The sequence below is a fragment of the Sinocyclocheilus grahami genome, unplaced genomic scaffold, assembly GCF_001515645.1.
Source record: "Sinocyclocheilus grahami isolate Dianchi unplaced genomic scaffold, SAMN03320097.WGS_v1.1 scaffold91.1, whole genome shotgun sequence".
In the NCBI taxonomy this organism is placed as follows: domain Eukaryota; kingdom Metazoa; phylum Chordata; class Actinopteri; order Cypriniformes; family Cyprinidae; genus Sinocyclocheilus; species Sinocyclocheilus grahami.
In genome coordinates this window covers 2799861-2821348 of record NW_015505270.1, presented here as the reverse complement: position 1 = coordinate 2821348, position 21488 = coordinate 2799861, and the positions used below count along the sequence as shown (strand labels likewise).

Genomic DNA, 21488 nt, shown 5'->3' with positions numbered 1-21488 from the left:
GCGACCAGCACGGATCAGCTCTAGGCATGACGAAGCGGATATCGTCCTCTTTTGGAAGGCCAAACAAAGTAGTTTCGCTTTCACAACCAAACACACAGCGTCTTCAGGACATGGCGGCGGCAACAATACTACAGCGAGAATAAAAGTTACGCCTTCTTTCTTTGCGTGAACATTTGGGCGGCGTTATGCAAATCTTCCCACATAGTGAGGTAGATATGTGGGGGCGTGTTCAAACGAGTCGTTTTAGGTAGGCGTGGTTAACTCTTAACTTTTATAAAGAATATCTCTTTGGATTTGAGACTTTAGTCTTTGCAAATTTACAGATCTTCTTTATGCACCAAGAGCTCATAACACTCCAAAGAGAAAGGAAAAAATGAAATCGCATCATATGACCCCTTTAAACCGCATAAACGCAGGACAATAGGACAATATTTGGCTGAGATACAACTATTTGAAAATCTGGAATCTGAGGGTGCAAAAAAAAAAATCTAAATACTGAGAAAAATCGCCTTTAAAATTGTCCAAATTAAGTTCTTAGCAATGCATATTACTAATCAAAAATTAAGTTTTGATATATTTAAGGTAGGAAATTTACAAAATATCTTCATGGAACATGATCTTTACCTTAATAATGATTTTTGGCATAAAAGAAAAATCGATAATTTTGACCCATACAACATTTTTTTGTCTATTGCTAAAAATATACCCAAGTGACTTGAGACTGGTTTTGTGGTCCAGGGTCTCATATTACAAAAAATAAATAAATAAATAATCCTCAAGATATCAGTTATCATCAGGGCTAAAAATAATAGCAAAATATATATTTTTAGCTAGCCCTATTTGAGTAAGTGAACATGTTCTTACTTTTCAAACCACTGAATGATTTAAAACGAGCTATGAAAACAGGGCCAGTTTTATTTCATCACCCTTTGACCCAGAAGCTGTTTTTTTTACAACAGTACAAGATTATACCTATATGACGACAACTAAACGTTAACTTTACTAATATCCTACATTTATCTTAATTTTATAGATTTATATGTTTGCTTTACCTCATGTTTCAAATCCATTCAAACAGAATGTTACAGCTAAAAGGAACCAGTGAGACGAAGTGCCCCAAAAGTTCATCTTACTAACTATTTCAACACACAGATTGTTGGGCCTGTTCAACCACCCTTCTGCTTGAGCCACTAGCACATTAAACCAATAAAATGCATGCGCGTACCATTTATGGGCAAGGGGCTGTCTCCTCCTGTATGGGTGAATCCGAGGCGACCTTTGAGAGAGGATTGTATAAATCAGCTGGATGGTTGGAACGACATACAGCACATTTGTATCCACACATGGTTTGTGTTAATACACATTAGAGTAACAGGTCTCTAGTTTTCAAGATTATGCAGCCACTTAAATGTACGCTGTAGGTTCAGTTTTCTAGATGACAAATTACAGAATCACTCAAAGAAGCCAACAACTGTCATATACTAATAAACAGATTGATTTAAGTCTACAATCCACATCACAGTTTCCGGATAATTTCAAAAACGCCACATGGTTCAGTGAGGGAGTCAGTTATGAACTCAGTAATGACTCACTGATGGAGGGAGTCTGGTTCAAATCTCTAACTCATGAGCAGGTTTGTGGTTGTTTGATATCGGCTGGTTCACAATAGTCATTTGTTCATGGACATGGCCATCAAAACTTGCGCTGTGTTCACTTTTGTGTGTTAAAGGGGTCATATGATGCGATTTCAAGCGTTCCTTTCTCTTTGGAGTGTTACAAGCTGTTCGTGAATAGATAAGATCCCTAAAGTTGCAAAGACTAAAGTCTGAAACCCAAAGAGATATTTTTTATAAAAGTTAAGACTGGTCCACGCCCTCCTAAAATGCCTCGTTTAAACACGCCCCCACAAGTCTACGTCACTGTGTGGGAAGATTTGCATAACGCCGCCCAAATGTTCACGCAAAGAAAGAAGGTGTAACTTTATTGTTGCTGCCACCGCCGCCATGTTGTTAAGACGCTGTGTGTTTCGTTGCGAAAGCGAAAATACTTTGTTTGGCCTTCCAAAAGAGGACACGACTAGAATTCAGTGGTTAAGTTGTATTTACAACACTGTTCCAGAACAGTTCAACCCAAATATTCAGATGTGTGCAGCGCATTTTATGGAGGACTGTTTCCTGATCCTGGGAGGAACGATATTGTTGTGATCACTTTCAAAACGATTTTTTTTCCCAGCTGATGAACGATAAAACACTGACAACCAATCAGAATCCATTCATCCATTCCTGAGCTCAAGAATTTAAAGTGGCAGACGCATATGCGCTTAGAATAAACAGACGATATCGTTCGCTGGTGTGGACGCTAATATCGTTATCTTTATAGTTATCGTTCTTGGTGTGAATGGAGCTTTAGTCATTATATTCCTTAATTATGTCCCCACTGGATGCAACAAGTGCCTCGTTTATAATGGGTTTTAATTAGGGATGCACCGATGTATCGGCCGATTTTTCAACCATCAGCATATCGGCTATATAAGGGAAAAGGCCGATATAACAAACCGATGGTTTATTAATTAACTGCGTGAAGGCACTGAGCTGTATAATGTCTGTTGCATGATCCTAGAGTTGCTGTCTGCATTTTAATGCTAATCAAATAACAAAAGACAAAAGATCGCACACTATTCTTGACTAAACTTTGTAACGTTCATAAGTGTAGTGGACCTCATCTGAATGACTTTACTGATGTTTTAAGTTCATTGCATCCTTTTTCACTCAGAGATCTTATACATATTTAAACTCACAAAAAATATTAAAATGTATACAAAAACAAATTAGAAGATTAGTCATAAGTCTGTTACAATAAAGAATGATTCATATGCATTTAATTTATACAGTGAAGTGTTATTTTACATTTGTTTACTTTATTTCTGTACCTGAAAACTGTTAAACCTACCTAAAAAGCACTGTTTATTTAATATGTATCTTTGTTCTGTTGTATTTATGTAGGCCTGCTGAAATGTTAAATGGATCCAATCCATGTTCATTAGAAATGATTTGATGCAGCAATAAAACTGCTAGTATAATTTAATGCAGGTGTTTTTGAACTTTGCTGATTTAAAACATGATCAAAATACTATTTTGATGCCAAAATTTCAAATAAGAGAGGAAGTGACAAATATCGGCATCCTTTTTCACTCAGAGATCTCATACATATTTAAACTCACAAAAAATATTAAAATGTAAACAAAAACAAATTAGAAGATTAGTCATAAGTCTGTTACAATAAAGAATGATTCATATGCATTTAATTTATACAGTGTTATTTTACATTTGTTTACTTTATTTCTGTACCTGAAAACTGTTAAACCTACCTAAAAAGCACTGTTTATTTAATATGTATCTTTGTTCTGTTGTATTTATGTAGGCCTGCTGAAATGTTAAATGGATCCAATCCATGTTCATTAGAAATGATTTAATGCAGCAATAAAACTGCTAGTATAATTTAATGCAGGTGTTTTTGAACTTTGCTGATTTAAAACATGATCAAAATACTATTTTGATGCCAAAATTTCAAATAAGAGAGGAAGTGACAAATATCGGTATCGGCCAATAAGTGATTGTTAAAATCGGTATCTGCCCCAAAAAATCCTATCGGTGCATCCCTAGTTTTAATGTTTTTGTCTCGTCGCTCCGGGACACGGCATCACAACATGGTAAGGGGCGTAACATTTCAGTCACACAATTGAGGTATTCGGCCAATCACAACGCACTGGATAGCTGGCCAATCAGAACACACCTCGCTTTTCAGACCGATGAGCTTTGTAAAATACCGACACATTTCAGAAAGGCGGGGCATAACGGAGAAACAATAATGTACAGTATGTGGAAAATAATGTGTTTTTTTTTTACCTTAAACAGCATAAACACATTTTATTACACAAAATAATGTTCTTTTTAGCAACATCATATGACCCCTTTAAAGGTGCACATACTTAAAAATGCCATGCTACTCTTTCAAGGACTTGCTGATGACAAATCGGTCATCAGAAATTGTGTTTATAGGGTTTTGGGTGTTAAACATCTGTTTTTGGATGACCACCCACTACACGTCAGAATGTACTCTCCCGGAAACAGATCACTTTCATTCTCATGCTCAACTCAGCCTCATTCTGCATCTAGTAGAAGAATGAGAGGAAACATCAAGTACAACCAGCACGCCTGGTATGGATTGTTTCTCTATGTAGTGTTAACATGGCTCTGGCAGCTCCTTCCTTCTACTGTTCACTCCAAGAGTAGTTTGGTGACCAGGGCCAGCACACCATTTTGTTGCTTTAGCAAGAACAGAGAGCTCTTTTACAGGCAAAGGACAATGCTGGAAGCTATTCAAAGCAACACTGGACAACTTTCTCTTCCCCCGTCTCTTGTTTGGAGATCTCTGCCACACTGGGCTGGTGTCTGCAGGGCCGCCCCTTCTGGTTCTGAAGTTAAGCTGACTCTGAGGGTTGGTCTAATTTGGTTCTTAAATGATTTGATTAAAGAAACCACCCAACGGAAATTTCATTGTGTTCCTTATTAAAAATCAACAGTAAGATGACTGCATTTTGGGGTGGCAATAATCATGGTCCAAATGTGTGGAAATCTAAAACATGAAAGTCTATCAATGCTTCTGTTTAAAGTAAAAATGAAATACATGAATATGTAGTGCTATGGAAAACAAAATTATATTTTACCCAAGTTGTAAGCTTACAGCCTGAAATTAATGTGATGAGACAAAAGAAAATGTACAAAATAGCAAGAAAACAAGTGAACCGAATTATCTTGTGGGCTGTATGCAAAAACAAGCATACAGAGAGAACAGTACAATCTGATTCATAAACAAATGACTTTTATGAGCCGGTTTTATGGGGAATCACCCAAAAGCACCCACAAACTCACGAGTTACTGGTTTAAATCAGTCTGACAAATTGTTCACTGAATGAACTCACAGAACCCATCAAAGCAGTTACTACTGAATACACATCTGACTCACTTACTGTTTCAGATGTGAAATTTAAGGTTTCAAGGTTTGTGAAACTGAAATTAGTACTGACTGTTCATATGACAATGTGCAGTTAAAAATAAACCTAAGATTATAATTTTTTATTTTTTTTTACATTATACAATGCAGTAATGAATCATTGAGAAGTTTTTTTTGTTCTGAAACATTAATATGAGCCACAGATTACAAATTTGAGAGAGAGCTCACATAATGAAAGTCAACAATCTCACAAAATCAGGCTGATGTGTTTGTAAAGTCTAGTGTAGCTTCAGAGTTACTGCTGTGGAAGTAGCTCTGGTTAAGCTCTGCTGCACAGACACAGCTATTTGTAGGTCAACACAGAGCTTTTTCTTTCTTCTTGCTCTGTTTGTGTGTGTGTGCGTGCGTGTGTTTGTGTATGTGGGTGTGCAATGATTCAGCACTAATGGGCAGCTTTTTACAGCTGCTCACTCTCACACCAAAAAATGTAACACCACATCTGATGTTTAAGAAATCTACAAAAATATGCAAGAAAACACAGGGTGTAAAACGCCACTGGAGAGCACAAAGTAAAAAGACTGCAAAGTCAAAAAGGAAATTCGGCATAATTGGGAAATAGCAGGCGGCCGTAGCCAGCAGCAGTGACCATAAAAAAAGATTAGATCTACTGTCTGCTCCAGAACATGCTCTAATACATGCATGGAATAATGTCATGGGCTCATTAACTGTCATTTGCATGCATTTACAACTGCTATCAAAGGTGAGGCCTCCAGGACCGTGCCTTGTGAGTAGCTGTCAGCTGCCGTAAAAAAGGAATACAAAAGTGATGCAATAACCAACCAACTTTCAAAGAAGAAAAAATAAAGAAAAAAATGAATTAGACACTGGTCACAGAACAGGAGCTCCATCAAATCAAACAAACTCATGATGATATTATGTTTCTGCATTCAAAAATGGTAAATGCAGGGCACTGAAATAAAAAAAGCCAAGTTTTAAAAGTTTAACTACTAACTACTTTACTAATTTGAGCACTACATCTTTAGAACACTGTCATGCATATTATTCTGCAAAAGAAAAGACAAAAATGCAACAGTGAAACATGTCTGTTTAGCACCTTTACATAAAACACCAATACAAAAGCAGTGCAGTAGAATGAAAAAGCACGTCCTGTGTGAATGACCCCTTACTAGAGTACAAACCAGATACAGCTTTCATTTGATTACAGAGAGAGCAATGCAACTTAAACCATGTGAGCGGCCGCATGAATCTAACTGCTGATGGGTCAAAGGTTTTTGGCCATCAATATGGTACTTTGGCACAATCTCCTTTCGTGGACTCTTATCTTACCTTTCAGAGTGTCTTGCTCGGCCCTCATGATGTCAATCAGGGAGTTCTCCAGAGAATGCATGTTGAAGCCATCAAATGAACGGGGACGGTCCTGTGAGGGGGAAAAAAGGAGGATGGGTATCAAGAAAAAACAACTATGATGGCATTTCTCATATCCCTCGGCTCTGCGAGAGTATCCCTTTCATCTACAATAGAGTTCAAGCTGTTGTGCTTTTGTTCCTCTCAAAAACTATATCCTGTTGAACGGAAGTCACAAATGAAAGGCTCAACAGAGGCTCTAGACCAAAACATAAATCTAATTTGGTGCTCGCTACTGACTTGACCTCTGGATCATGAGGCTAATGTCTAATGTGACAGGTCTAATGATTGACAATTTATAAACAAAGGCTGAAAAAACTGGCAGAGAAAGCACAACGTTTGATAAAAGACACTTACAATGCAGATTCAACTGGACAATGACGTAACCCAACAATACAAACCCAGAGATACCAATGACCAACAAAATAACGTTAACTCAAACCATGTGCAACACTGAAGGTTTTGTCTTTTTTTTTTTTTTAAAGGCTGAAAACTCATATTTAACGGAGATAATGCCTGAATTTAAATATTTGCGTGACAAATGACTAAAAAGGAACCTAAAAAACAAAGCTTGAAACATATTCTTACCTAGATCATAATAATTTTAACAGTTGCATATAAGCATTTGCCATTAGCCAAAGTGACTTTCAGTGCATGTGATACCTGCAAACTTAACTCATGGTTTTGGCAATACTAACGCCATGCTGTACCAGACAATCTATTATTGGATTACTTGAAAAAAAATTATTATATTAAGACTGCAACAGATAACTTTTGGATGAACAAGGCTGATAAATGATAAAGAGAGTTCATACTTTAAATGGATTAGGACATTCCCCTTTACCTGATGATTCAGCACAATCATGTGTTTAAACTGGACTAGAGGTCATCTGATCTCAAAACTGAGACTTGCATTAAACACACCTCAGGCTCAAGACTCTTCATTCTATTGTCCAACAAAAGCAAACAATAACAGAATCTAGGTCTTCCTGTTTTTTGAAGGTCAGAAACACATTCTATGCAAGTACGTCAACATAGACACAAATGCCTGACCAAAGAATTACAAGAGTGCAATCCTATCGTACATACTTGATGTGCGCTCTTGCGTTACCATAACGGTAACAAGCCTCAGCAGCACTTAAGGGGGCGATAGAATTACCTTCAAATGTCTGCGCCAATACAGGGATAGTTCACTACAAAACAAAGATCATCTTCCTTGTGTAGTTCTAAATCTGTGTGACTCATTTTCTTCTGTGAAACTCAAAAGATATCTTGAAGAACATTTGCAAAATTGTTGTTCTTTGAAGAACAGAATTTGTCTTTCAATCAAAGTCAATGGGGTTCAATTGGGTCCAAAAACATCAAACTTCATTTTTGGGTGAACGATCACTTTAAATGAGAGGAGTTCACATAGAATGTGAGATGCAGGGCAGTGGAATGGAAAAACCACATGGTCTAGACCAGGGTTCCTCAAATCTTGCCCTGGAGGTCCAATGCGCTGCAGAGTTTAGCTCCAACCCTGATCAAACTCAGCTACCGGTGAATTTCTAATGATCCTGAAGACATTGATTAGCATGCTCAGGTGTGTTTGATTAGGGTTAGCGCTAAATTCTGCAGGAAAGTGGATCTCGTGGGCCAGATTTGAGGATCCCTGGTCTAGACACACGTTTTAGTTTTTTTTTTTTTTTAAGTTAAACTATTTTTATCTTGAATTTTTAGAATGCTGTTAGAGCACAACAATCAAACATGCCCATCTTAGTACATGTTTACATAGAAAAACATTCCACTTCTAGTACGCCAGCCCTTGTTACACCACTGAGAATGTGTTATGCATTGCATTCGTACACATTTCATGCCAGAATTATGTGTGAATTTCATGCCCATTCAATCAGCTTGGTTAGTCTTAATTTAGACTAATCAGGTTTTTCAAAACTACTGTTGGCATTAACACCAAATATACCACCTTTTTGAATGTTTTAAACAAAAGGCCTCCCAAGGAATAACACACACACACACACACACAGTTAGAGAAGCAACTTACTCACTGCTACAAACATGATGCAGCCGAGTTCAGCTGACTATTTATATAGGCTACATAACTAACGTGGTGTACCTGAGCTCCAACATAACGCAGCTTCCACCTGAACTGGATGGTGCCGTGATTAACGGTACAATCTGCTCGTGCTCAGTCACGATCTGGCATCTGCTCTTCAGAGCACCCCCCTCAGTTTAGAGAGGCTGTGTGCTCATGCAGGGCACTTATGCCACAGCACAGGGCTGGCTGGCGGATTCAGAACATGAAAGCGGGCCAAAGGCCATCTTCAGAATTACTGCACAGTACACTCCACTGAGAGCCCTTTGATGAAGAACCAACTCCATAAGGAACTGAAGCCATCATTGACAAAAACCGAACGAGGTGCATTCTATACACAAGTCTTGTTAAAAAGGTGTTAATTCGCATTTCCCACTCCTTAACGCTAGAGCTATTTCAGGTTTAACAATAATTGGACTGCGCACAGGGCTTGCTGACTGAAAGGCCTTTTCCCACCAGGGACATGTTTTCAGGTCACAATAGTTTAAGCGATATGGAAAAAGTCTGCTGTGAGCTTTTCAAAAAGGGACCTTGATGGAACACCCTGATGTGAGTGATTAAGTGTGGCATCTTACGGGAACGTTTCAGGAACGACATTAATCTGAAATGTCACGGCTAAACTAATGAAAAGAGGGACGGGGGGAGAATGGGAGGTAGAGGCTTGACATTGTGTTTTTTGTCGCAACACAAGGTATTTCACAAAGCCTTCCACATCAAATCACTCTAAAGCCTATTAGTCCGGCCTTTCCACACGGTTGGGGAGGCAGGGGGTATGGAAACTTTCCACAGGGGAGCGCAACTGACTCTACTGATAAAGTAATTAAAGTGTAGAAAGAGCTCTCGGTCAGATAGATGGCATAAAATAACCATGACCGTTTTTGGTCATGCCTCGATCATAGACCTTTTCTCAATAGAGAACCATGAGTATGACAAAATAACACTGGAAAGGTACGTGGTTTCCAACTGACAACAGAAGGGCATACTTATCTCCAGACAGCACTGAATCAAGATACCTGAGCTAAGTGTACTATTTGAAACAGAGTCCACAATAAAAAGCAGTATGCAAATGGATGGAAGGCAGCTAGAGAGAATTTCTTTGCACATTACTGCGGTATTATTATGGTACTGTGCCATTACAAAAGATCTCAAAATTGAAGGTTAATACAAACCATTAAGACAGCAATCTAAAAACAAAGGACTTAACACAAGCCTAATTATTTGTAACAAAAAAAGTGTTTCAAATATTTCAAGATAAACGTAGCATTTACTACCCGACTGATCAAATTTGCCAATATATGCTTATTTTTAAAAATGTCAATTACAAGGGATATTTCATCTATGGCAATGTGGTCATCATTTTCGTGTCGTGTTGTTTCAAACCCATATGACTACAAAAGATAAATGCCATGCTGGTCACATACATTGACCAGAGAATATAGCTCAATATACATTTATCGATTTTCTGTTACAATTCTAAGATTCATAGTGTCCATCCCTATTTACTTTTTTTGTATGGAAACGAGCAACTTGTACATACTGCAATACATCTCCTTTTGTAAAATCATCTCCTCTGCAAAAGATGCCAAATTCAAACCCAGTGGTCAAAGGCATCCACAAGTAGACATAGAAAAACAAAGGAAAAGCAACGCAGTGAAATGCAAAAACAGTTCTACATGAATGACCTCTAAATGATGACAGAATTTAAATTTTCATATTCTAGAGCCTAGCATCAAAAAATATTTTTCTTTGTATCAAACCACAAAAATCCCCAATAATAGAGTCAGTTTAATGCACTGTGGGGTGAATGCCTGCGCTGAGGCAGCCTGAAGCTCACGCCATCATAGGAAACTTTAAAGAAGAGTACAGAGTGTTACGATGATGGCTAGAATTTACAAAGCAAAAGACCTGGCTGACCGAGAGCATAGTGTTCTAATATACACACCATACGCATTACGATAACAAAAGTGTGTATCTTATTTTACAGAATTAATTTAGAAAGGCATCAACGAGAATAAAAAAAAGGAGTGAGAATAATTTGCATGTGGTGCAAAATGAAAAATGTAAAGTGTGTCATATTAGGAAACTGCACAGTCAAATCTTTGGCTAACCCTCTGTTCTTTACGATAAAGCCGAGCAACAGATGACTATTTGCCGTGGGCACCTGCACCCTGTGACAATAGCCAAACAAAAGCTGGCCTTGAAAATAAACAAACAGCTTTAAATCGTCTCCATGTCAGCTTGATCGCTAATTGAGCCTTAACAGCCCAATTGTGTAAAAAAAAGAAAAGAAAAAAAAGACCCTTCCCAACAGCCATATTTGTTTTTCTGTTTTCTTTACAGTGTCTTCAATCATCTAACCTTGTCATGAGAACCATCTTCACCATCATGACTTGTGTGTCCCATTTCTCATTTTCTCCCCGAGCAACTGTTTAATTACACATCTCGGCAGTGCCGGTTCATGTGCGAGTCTGTCAATGTGTGTGTGTGTGTGTGTGTATATATATATATATATATGTGTGTGTGTGTGTGTGTGTCCTGCCCCCCCCTCCCCTCCCTCCCTCCGGAGACAGCCTTTGCTTTCACACCAAACATCAGATATTCTTGGCTGAGAGTACACAGAGCCTGTGGAAACTTCCAGCAACATTATGCAGTGCTGGGAATCACAATCACATATTCAACCAGCTGGAGCAAATAGCTGCGAATAAGAGCTGCCTGTTCTCAGTGGTGGAAGCCACAGGTTCCAAGTGCTATCAAATACCTTTAGTTTGTTGGTTTTACAAAGAACAGAACACATCTAGATCACAAAACTGCAAGCTGACCCAAGTTCCTATACCAGATGATGACCTCTGTGCGCAAACGGCTCGATAAGAGGATCTTGAAAGCACCTGTTCCCTGGAATCAAGCTGAAAGAGAGATACACTGACACAAATGAGGGCTGATGGCCCACAGAATTGACACTGCTTACTATAAATGGCAAATTTAAAGCTAACAGATTGATTAAATTCCAGAAAGTACCAACAAATATTTGTTTCTTCTAAAAAAAAACAAAGAGAAGGACAATAGCAGTGTTAACTCACCATATACGAAATGAGGATTGTGACAAAACCTTGAGAGGCAATGGTGCGTTCAAGCCATGTCGGAAAGACTGTGTTTACGAGTTAAATGTGCATGAACGAAACCACAAAATGGGGAATGCAGGATTATGTCGAGTTTCTGAGTTGGGGTGTGTCAATTAAAAAAAATGGAAGACAAAAAGATGCCGTTTCTGTACTGACGGTACATTTGTTGAAATTAAATTATTATTAGATTTACAATAAAACTAGCAAGTTGCATCATGTGCAAAATACAACAGTATTATATTAAAAAGATATAATTGAATGTACAGCACCTTCATAAATGGAATAAAACCATTAAAAAAAAGCAAAAGCACATCTGATGCTCATTCTTTATTCATTTAGGTAGTGTTAAAAATATAGCTTTTTTTTCGTAGATAATGGTCTTTGGTCTCCTTCTAAAATATAGCACAGTTCTTGTCCTGTTGCTACAATCCAAAATATAGTAACAGTTTTGACACAAAACACCTGTTCACCAAAATGTCAGTATGTAAAATTTACAGTAAAAAAAGGCAGCTGCAGGTCCCACTTCCCAGAACTTGTATGAATATACAGTAGCAATATTTTAGGTTTCACGGGACTGAACTCAAATTTACAGTTTAAAAAATTGTATATTTCATTAACTGATATAATGTTAATATTACATTCAGATACTCTGTTTTGTACCTGTATAACTGGCACATGATGGATTAGAGTTCATCGCAAGTTTCGATGGCATTTTCTTTTCCTCTTACCTCCATGTAATGCATATTAGTGTTTAGAAGCGCAGCTGCCTTTTTTTAAAGCGGTAACCAAGGAAACTATCACTGCTGTTCTATAAGCGCCACCTGCTGTCAGAGAATAGATTTGCATTTACATTCAGTCCATCTGCTGTTTTTGTTTTGTGAAGGTGTCTTTGTATAGGGTTGCCAACTTCAGAAAATTAAAATAAGGGACAACTGTGATTGTAGGAAAATAAGGGACAGAATAAGGTACGCTCAAAATATTTGTTCTGTACCACATAGAGCATGACATTTCCGTGTCTACAGTTAAGTATGTGTATAAAAGGTGGTTAAAAGGTTCTCAGAAATAATCACATTTGTTTTGCTTAACCTATGTACAATTATTCTAAAAATAAAGTTTAATGTCATACAAAAAAAAGCCATGCATGTTATACACAAAGCATCGGCCTGAGTAAATTTTACCACTATAGAATTGTGACTGCACAAGTGTTGTAGAAATTTAGGAGGTGAATATACTGTGAAATTACATACAATATAGCATAAAATTTGAAAGTATAACAACCGAACGTCTATGAAATGTCAATCAATAAAGCATTTTTTTAAACAATGGCATTTAAAATTTTGAACTAAAATTATATTGCAACCATGTAGCCTATGAATTCATGAAAATAAATATTTTTCAACTAAAGAGAACTTGGAGTGTGTGTGTGGGCTGCATTTGGTGCTTGAATTTATTCTTAAAGGGGTCATATGATGCGATTTCAATTTTTCCTTTTTCTTTGGAGTGTTACAAGCTCTTGGTGCATAAAGAAGATCTGTAAAGTTGCAAAGACTAAAGTCTCAAATCCAAAGAGATATTCTTTATAAAAGTTAAGAGTTAACCACGCCTACCTAAAACGCCTCGTTCTAACATGCCCCCACATACCTACGTCACGATCTGGGAAGGTTTGGATAACGCCGCCCGTATCCCCACTGGATGCAACAAATGCCTCGTTTGTAATGGGTTTTAATGTTTATGTCTCGTCGCTCCGGCCAGACATGGCATCAACAGTATGTGAGGGGCGTAACATTTCCGTCTCATGCTTGAGGTATTCGGCCAATCACAACGCATTGGACAGCTGGCCAATCACAGCACACCTCGCTTTTTCAGACCGATGAGCTTTGTAAAAATCTACGCGTTTCAAAAAGGCGGGGCATAGAGGAGAAACTATAATGTGCAGTATGTGGAAAATAATGTTTTTTGAACTTTAAACCGCATAAACATATTTCATTACACCAAATACACAAAATAATGTTCTTTTTAGCAGCATCATATGACCCCTTTAAATATTAACGAGGTCCAGGTTTAGGAATATGCTAGTGTAGAAGTTACAATTTAAAAAATTTGTAATTTTGTTTCGCTTTTTAACAACATTAACTTAATGTTATATTAACAATATTGAAAGACGTCTTCCCTCAGGTAGATTGCATGTTTTCTTGCCTAGCTGGATGTTGTGCTTATGATCAATAATCACGTTGTTTGTATTCACCCAAACTGATTTGGCAAAATCAAAACACGAATTGCCTGCGAATACGGGACAAACTACATTCTGTATAGCGTTCATGCTTCTCTGATGCGTTAAATACGAGACAATTCCGTATTATACGGTACGGTTGGCAACCCTACATATGTAGCATAATTTCACAAATCTAAAGTCAGACCATTCGGTTTTCCCTTTAAATCTTGAAATTATACAATCTAATTCAAATAAAAAACAACTGCTCATGCTACATGTATGTTTCACTACTGCAAGTTCAAAATAAATTAACCAAATACATTTCCTGTTGTACCAAACTCGTATCAAACCGTGACCCCAAAATCGAGGTACGTACCGATACACCCCTAATAAATATTTATATGATCTCGAAATGGAATCGAGATCCGACAGAAGCTGCGATTGTCATGCGTATCTTTCAGTGAAGCACGGTTCTGTGATCAGCAGTAAATCTCCATCTAAAGGCCAGAGGGCGCTCTCGCGCTGAAACTCCAAATACGCCTCGCAGAAGAAACCCAGAAAATGCCTATGGCTGCAGCTGAATAAACAGAAGATACAACTGCTTTCATTGATTCAACGGGACTAATAAACACATGACTACGGCAATAGGCAGTTTATCTGAGTTATTCTTATTATAATTTTCATTAAAATAAAGTATATTGATAATGCAATGCCTTTATCACTGCTTAGAATACTATGAAATATGTTGTGTGCCTTATTCTGTGTAAGAAGCCACATCATCTCACAGAAGGATTTATTTCAAACACTCGACTGACGTTATGAAGTGAGTTTGTATAAAATGTTATTAAATGTGGTATTTTCACATGCTTTCAGACGGAGCAGCATTTACTTCACAGAGCCGTAGTTCACTGAGAAGCTATGCAAACAGCTGTCATTATCGCGAACGATTTCTTCGATTTCATAATCTCGCAATAAAATCGTCTGCGTTTTTTTTGCATAACTTGTCAGTGAACTACGGCTATGTGTAGTAAATTCTGCTCCATCTGAAAGCACGTAATGATGATTTCCTGCTGATTACAGAAATGGCATTACTAACAAAATGCGCATGACAATCGCATTCGATCAATCGTGCAGCCCTACAGTACACATAGCACTTTTTTGAATAGCGAATTTACGTTTTTTTATTAATAAATTTGACTTTATTGGACAAGAAAGTCTAATAAAGACAGAAAGTGACAAGAAGAGAGGTGAACAGGATCTCTGAAAGGGTCTATATTTTTTAGGGGAATGATGGCACTCAATTAATCTGCTTGATAAATTTACGTTTTTGAAAAAGAAAAATAGCATCACTAAATCGTGTCCTTAATAATTTAATTATGTTGTTACCTTTTATAAAGGAAAATAAGGCACTCCACTGTATGTCATGCAACACCATGACTACATTCACAATATAGCATGGGCCCGTCCCTTATTGGTTAAGTACAAAACATGTTTAATATAGAAAGAAACACATAATATACTGACAAAGTATCCAGGACTCTATGCCCTATCACTTTTCACCATCATCACTCCACCCCTCCATCACATGTACACAGACATGCACTCTAAACAAACAAGCAGTTCTAGTACAGCTTATAAATATAAACACTCACGACTATATCATACTACTGCTGCTGCAGCATAAATTAATTTTATTTTATATTTATTTATTGTATACCACTTTAACAGATCTAAAGATCCCATTAATCTATCTAGCTCAAGGCCAAAAATATACTACCAGAAATAAAACAGGTTGGCCGACATTTTAAAACCTGTGCTACCATGATTAATGCAATGGCTTATGTAAATGTAATCAAATGGGTCAAAAAGGCAATGTCTACATTACAATTATTCACTTTGTAAGATCAAACCATCCCAGACAGCGTCATGGTAGGCAACTGTCAGCTCCTAAAATCTCACAGAGCTGTTTGGAAAACAAAACAGGCACGGCAGAGTTAGTCATCCAAGCCTCTGGAGTCTGGCACATGTTGCTTTGGGCCCAACTCAAGATGAATTTGTCACAATGTGCGCAAACAGGCAAATTAAAGCTGTGCAAATGCACAAAACAATGATCCACATGTTACGGGGTTCACACGACAGCGACTGCAGCATCAAAGCAACCGGGAATCATTCATGTAAATGTAAACTACCGGTTTCTGATGACAAAAGCCAAAAGATACCGTTGACGATGTGAGAAAGTGGAGTTCAGCTTAGAAGAAAATGAGCAGTGACTGGGGAGTCTACCAATAGGAGTGCACAGAGATATACAACACCTTTTTTTTTTATTTTTATAAAGAGCAGGGGGACCAGTGCATTATCTAGTTATATGCATTGTATAGCTGTAATTGAACTGATATATTTAGAAACAGCAAATAAAAAGATTAACACTGCTGATATTTAAATTAGATTAAACGCTTATAAATATTGTTAACCCTATTATTAATATTCTTTAACTAACCAAGATTAAAAATGGTCTTTTATAAAGCTTTGAGTAGATTTTGGAACAGCTAAAGCCTGTTCAGACCAAGAACGATAAACATAACAACGATCACAATATTAGCATTCACGGTAGATATGTGGGGGAGTGTCAGAACGAGTCGCTTTAGGGGGGCGTGGCAGAGTCTTAACTTTGATAAAGAATATCTCTTTGGATTTGTGACTTTAGTCTTCTTTTTATCTATGCACAATCAGCTTGTAACACTCCAAAGAGAAAGTAAAACTTGAAATCGCATCATATGACCCCTTTAAAGGCCCATCTTGCCAGTGGTGAATTACACCCTTAAAACGGTATAGTTATAGTTATGGTTACAGTTATCGTCTTTGGTGTGAATGGGCCTTTATCAGCCTTTCCAGTCACTGGTCAATCACTGGTTTTTGTTACCTATTTTTGAAGCAGATCATTGTGTCAATATAATATACACACCTGGAAAGGGAAGACGTTCTCGCTCCTGCTGTCATCCATCCAGGACTTAGGGTTGAAGCCGGGGCTGGTGCGGGAATACTTCTGCTGGGGCATGTGGTTGTTGGGGAAGGTCTTCTTCAGCGGGGAAATGGAGTTGAGAGGAGTCATGCCGCCATTCAAGCCACGGCGGTACTCGCGGCCCTGGGAGCCACCCCAACCACCGTAACCCCCACCTGGGCTCCACGAAGTGGAAGAAGGAGAGGGCGAAGGGCTCTGGTAGCTGCCCCAGGGTGAGGGAGGCTTGCTCAGGTTGTTGGAGAGATGCGGCAGCTGGCCAAAGGGGGCACTGCGGTGGGGGAACGGCGGCTGATGGGGACTGGCCGGAGAACGACGATGCTGCTGGTGCTGGCTGTGAGGGTGCTGGAAGTGGGGGTGAGGTGGGTGGTGCTGGGAGATGGGACCAATCTGAGGGGAGAAGTTGCCCCCGAAGCCTGGACTGACGTGGTGGGAGAAATTCTGGAACAGCAGAGGGCCATTGTTGGCCGAGGCGGCCGGGTTGAAGAAGCTGATGTCCTCGTTGATGATGGTGGACGGGGTGGCAGGGATAGCAGCCGACCAGTTGTTGAAGCTGGTCAGGGAGGAGGAGGTGCTGGACTGCGCAACTGTGCCCAGTACCGAAGGCTCCTGATAGTCAAAGGGCGTCAGCACGGGGGACTCCAAACGCAGCTTCTCCTTGCAGCTGGTCCCGTCGGATGACCCGCTCTCCACTTTACTCTCTTCAGCACGAGCCTTTTCCAGCTCAGAGATGATTCCGCTCTCCTGGTGTCCAGGGGAGAGTTGCTGCTGCTGCTTCTCTTGGGTCTCTTGCAGCTCCTGCTGCTGGGCTTTGGGCTTCTCGGAGCCCAGAATTTCATCTTGCATGTTGCTGTGAGCACCGGTCGCCGGGAACAGCCAGGTCGAACCACTGCTGCTGCCATTTCCAGCCGGGGTGCTGTTTATGAAAGCGGCGGGGCTGGCGGTCGCATTCTGGTGGTGGTGTGGCGCTTGCAGGTGAGGGTGGATTCGTACTGGGAAAGCAGACTTGTTGCCAGTGTTGTTCTGCACTAAGACTCCAAACCCGTAATCCCCCATTTATGTTCTCCAGTTCAACCTGGCTCCAACACAGTTATTCTTACTCCCTAAGCCCTGAAAAAGAACGCATATCCACGGTTAAAAAACTCCATGACGCAGTTGCACAACATAATTCATGACACACTGGAAACACTGAGGACACCCTTTGGTGAGAGACTATGTGGCACTATGCCACCAGAGGTCACAAATACTGACAGCACAGATAAATGTGATCGACATCGCCAGGAAATGTATGATATGACATGTTTATGTTGCAAAGTATTATACCATATTGGCTAGAACACAAGTTATAAAGCTCTTTCAGGCTCTAATTATAGATTCGTGACGTCTCTTCAGCTAGCAGCTAACAGGCTACCGGCTTACTCAACAGGAACTGCTAAAAGGCTTCATATCTACCGAAAGGCCGACTCGACCGTGTTTTTCTGACGCAGAAATAATACAATCAGATAGCTAACACGATAAAGTACCGCTGTTGTTATAATTTAAATATCATCCAAGGCAAAAAAACGAATCCTTAGTATTCCCTTTGCTTTCCAACGAACGAATGCTCGAGCTGAAAATGATGACGTCTTCCGCTCTCGCGCTACAATATTCACAATACTGCACGATTTAACACATAAACGCGCAATACACATCTCATATTAGGGATTTATCATAAATACGTTCGCAAAAATCAATAAATAAATGTATTTTCACCTTCGTAGCTGATCCGAGCGATGACTGAGAGGACAGACACTCGCTCCAGATATTATCACAACGCAAACTAACGCAGAAGCTCGAATAAACTGCTGATCTGATACTATGAAGTGGGGAGCTTTAATCCGACAGGAGTGTCTATTTTTCCTCCCTTCCTCGTCTTGACGTGTCCTGCCTTCTCAATGACACAGCGCTGTCTCGCTTTAGCCAGCTGCTAACCTTTAAATCACTTGCTCGGACGAGTCTACGTCATTGACTTCAATATAAAAAGACTAGTTTGGTTACTGTGAACTGCAATGCGTCCATGCGTCCATTTCATTGTTAAATTTTCGTTGTCTTTTTTATTTTTTTCACCAGCGCACTGCTGCTCCCTTCGCTGCGCTGCCGCTGCTGTCCTTCTCTTTCCACGGCACAATCTACTGAAGCCAAATGACAAGGAGAACCAGTCCACACACACTTCCGGCTAAAGCTCCGCCTCCGCCGCGTCAGACCACGCCCACGGGAACCTCACTAGGCGCCTGTTCCTCCCACGCTGTTTGAGGACACGGGCTTTAATTGGTCAGAGAGCATGGTATTCCCGCCCACTTTTCCTAATTTGGATGCGATTCGTATTATATTTGTCTGCCCTTTAAGGTCATTTGGGTAACGAGGTTCCGCCTTTTCCCTTTAAGTCTTGAAATGTCCTCCCTGTAAGGTCAACAAGGCTTAAAAATATTTAGTATTTTTTTTATTTAACAATAAGTGTAGCCATGTGAATCAGCATAATGTTTATCTTTCTAACTATCTATCTATCTGTCTGTCTGTGTGAGTGTGTGTGTGTGTGTGTGTGTGTGTGTGTGTGTGTGTGTGAGTGTGTACGCGTTTTTGTGACAAATGAGGACATCAATTTGTATAATGACAAAGGTATGACATAGGTATTACAAGGAGAAGGTGACTTTTCAGGACATTACCCCATGTCCCCACTTTTCAAAACGCTTATAAATCACACAGAATGGAGTGTATTGAAAATCTGAAATAGCACAAAGTCTCCTGTGAGGGGTAGGTTTAGGGGTAGGGTTGGTGTAGGGCAATAGAATATACGGTCTGTATAGTATAAAAACCATTACGCCTATGGGATGTCCCCACTTTTCACAAAAACAAACCTGTGTGTGTGTGTGTGTGTGTGTGTGCATACATATACATACTGTAAATTCAGGTAAATTGGGATGCATTCATTTTAATATTTACTGAATTTATATTTATATATTTTTCCTACTTTTATTACTTCATAGTTTTTATGTTGTGCTAGCATGTAAGTAATAGTGTAAGCATGATTAATGTTGAAAGTGGAGGTTTCAGTGGGCTATATATGCAGCACCACAAAATGCTATGCAACATGTTTAAATGTATACACCCTCATGCAATTTTCCTGAGATTTCTCCTGTTTGACAGAATTCTGCGGCATGTGCAAATGTGTGTCCTTTCTTAAGACTCAGCAGGGGTTGGCTTTTCTCAGTTGTAATGACACCTGCTTGTGCCCTTCTTCCCTGTTTTAAGCGACCCAGATCAGTCTCATTACCAGTGTTCCTGCAAACGAGTGGGTCAGAGAGCAGGGAGGAGAGTGGCTCTGAAAATGACAGCTGTGCCCTTAGAGACAGAGGTCTCATTAAGGCCTGCTCCTGACATTGCTGCTGTTTTCACTCCATAATGGAGCTCCTCCACCATCATCATTTGGACTTCTCATAGCATTAGGTCTACCAACAATGGAGCTAGATTGCAGAAATCAGCTCCTATGGGTGGCATCTTAGGTACAAGACAACATGTTTTATATATTATCATAACACAACTACAAATACATAAAAAATAGGCATAAAATATTGTTGTTATAAAGGAGACATATTATGCCCCTTTTTACAATATGTAATATAAGTCTCTGGTGTCCCCAGAATGTGTCTGTGAAGTTTCAGCTCAAAATGCTCCACAGATCATTTATTGTAACATTTTGAAAATGCCTATTTTGAGTGGAAGCAGAAACATGCTCTTTTTCGGGTCTGTTACTTTAAATGCAAATGAGCTGCTGCTCCCCTAAATCGCATGTTTATTTTAGATCTGTGTGGCAGCAGCAATATACAGTAAATAATCAATAAATCCACTGCTGTTTTGTCTCCTCTGAGGCTGGGACTCTTAATAGTGTTCTGTGCTCGTCTGTGCAGCCAAAGACAGAACAGTTAGCCTGTTTTGCTCAAACCTTCGCCATGGCATTAGAACTGGTACACCATTGTCGCTCGCGAAATCAAAATGACGGCGCCGTGGGTGGAAACTTACAGATTAAGGGGCAGTAATATTATAATGAGATCCCTTTGCCACGTCACCAAGGGAGCGAAATCAGACGCGCTCGTTTTCTCAGACGCTTGCGGAAAAAGGCTTACCTAAACAAAGTGATTGGGTTCATCTTTTTCACGTTTCCTTGGTTGGTAGATGCACCAGGGACCTGATTATAGCACTTAAAACCTGGAAAAGTCTGATTTTCATGATATGTCACCTTTAAAAGAAACATGCTCTTTTTCGGGTCTGTTACTTTAAATGCAAATGAGCTGCTGCTCCCCTAAATCGCATGTTTATTTTAGATCTGTGTGGCAGCAGCAATATACAGTAAATAATCAATAAATCCACTGCTGTTTTGTCTCCTCTGAGGCTGGGACTCTTAATAGTGTTCTGTGCTCGTCTGTGCAGCCAAAGACAGAACAGTTAGCCTGTTTTGCTCAAACCTTCGCCATGGCATTAGAACTGGTACACCATTGTCGCTCGCGAAATCAAAATGACGGCGCCGTGGGTGGAAACTTACAGATTAAGGGGCAGTAATATTATAATGAGATCCCT

The 21488-nt window shown here is 39.4% G+C and overlaps 1 protein-coding gene across 4 annotated transcripts in view; it reads right to left on the bottom strand.

The window, feature by feature from the left end:
- Nucleotides 1-19067, bottom strand: part of LOC107587247 (cytoplasmic polyadenylation element-binding protein 4-like) — a 27283-nt gene extending 8216 nt beyond the window's left edge. For 2 of the 4 annotated variants that reach the window (XM_016274960.1, XM_016274962.1), the window contains exons 1-4: nucleotides 18630-19067; nucleotides 16824-17987; nucleotides 6361-6451; nucleotides 1226-1276 (exon numbers count right to left, since the gene is read on the bottom strand). In XM_016274960.1, the coding sequence (XP_016130446.1) occupies nucleotides 1226-1276; nucleotides 6361-6451; nucleotides 16824-17933 (1252 nt within the window). In that variant the 5' untranslated portion in view covers nucleotides 17934-17987; nucleotides 18630-19067. The remainder of the gene's footprint in view (nucleotides 1-1225; nucleotides 1277-6360; nucleotides 6452-16823; nucleotides 17988-18629) is intronic. The other 2 variants (XM_016274961.1, XM_016274963.1) reach the window with 2 other exon arrangements.
- Between the last annotated feature and the right edge of the window lie 2421 nt (nucleotides 19068-21488).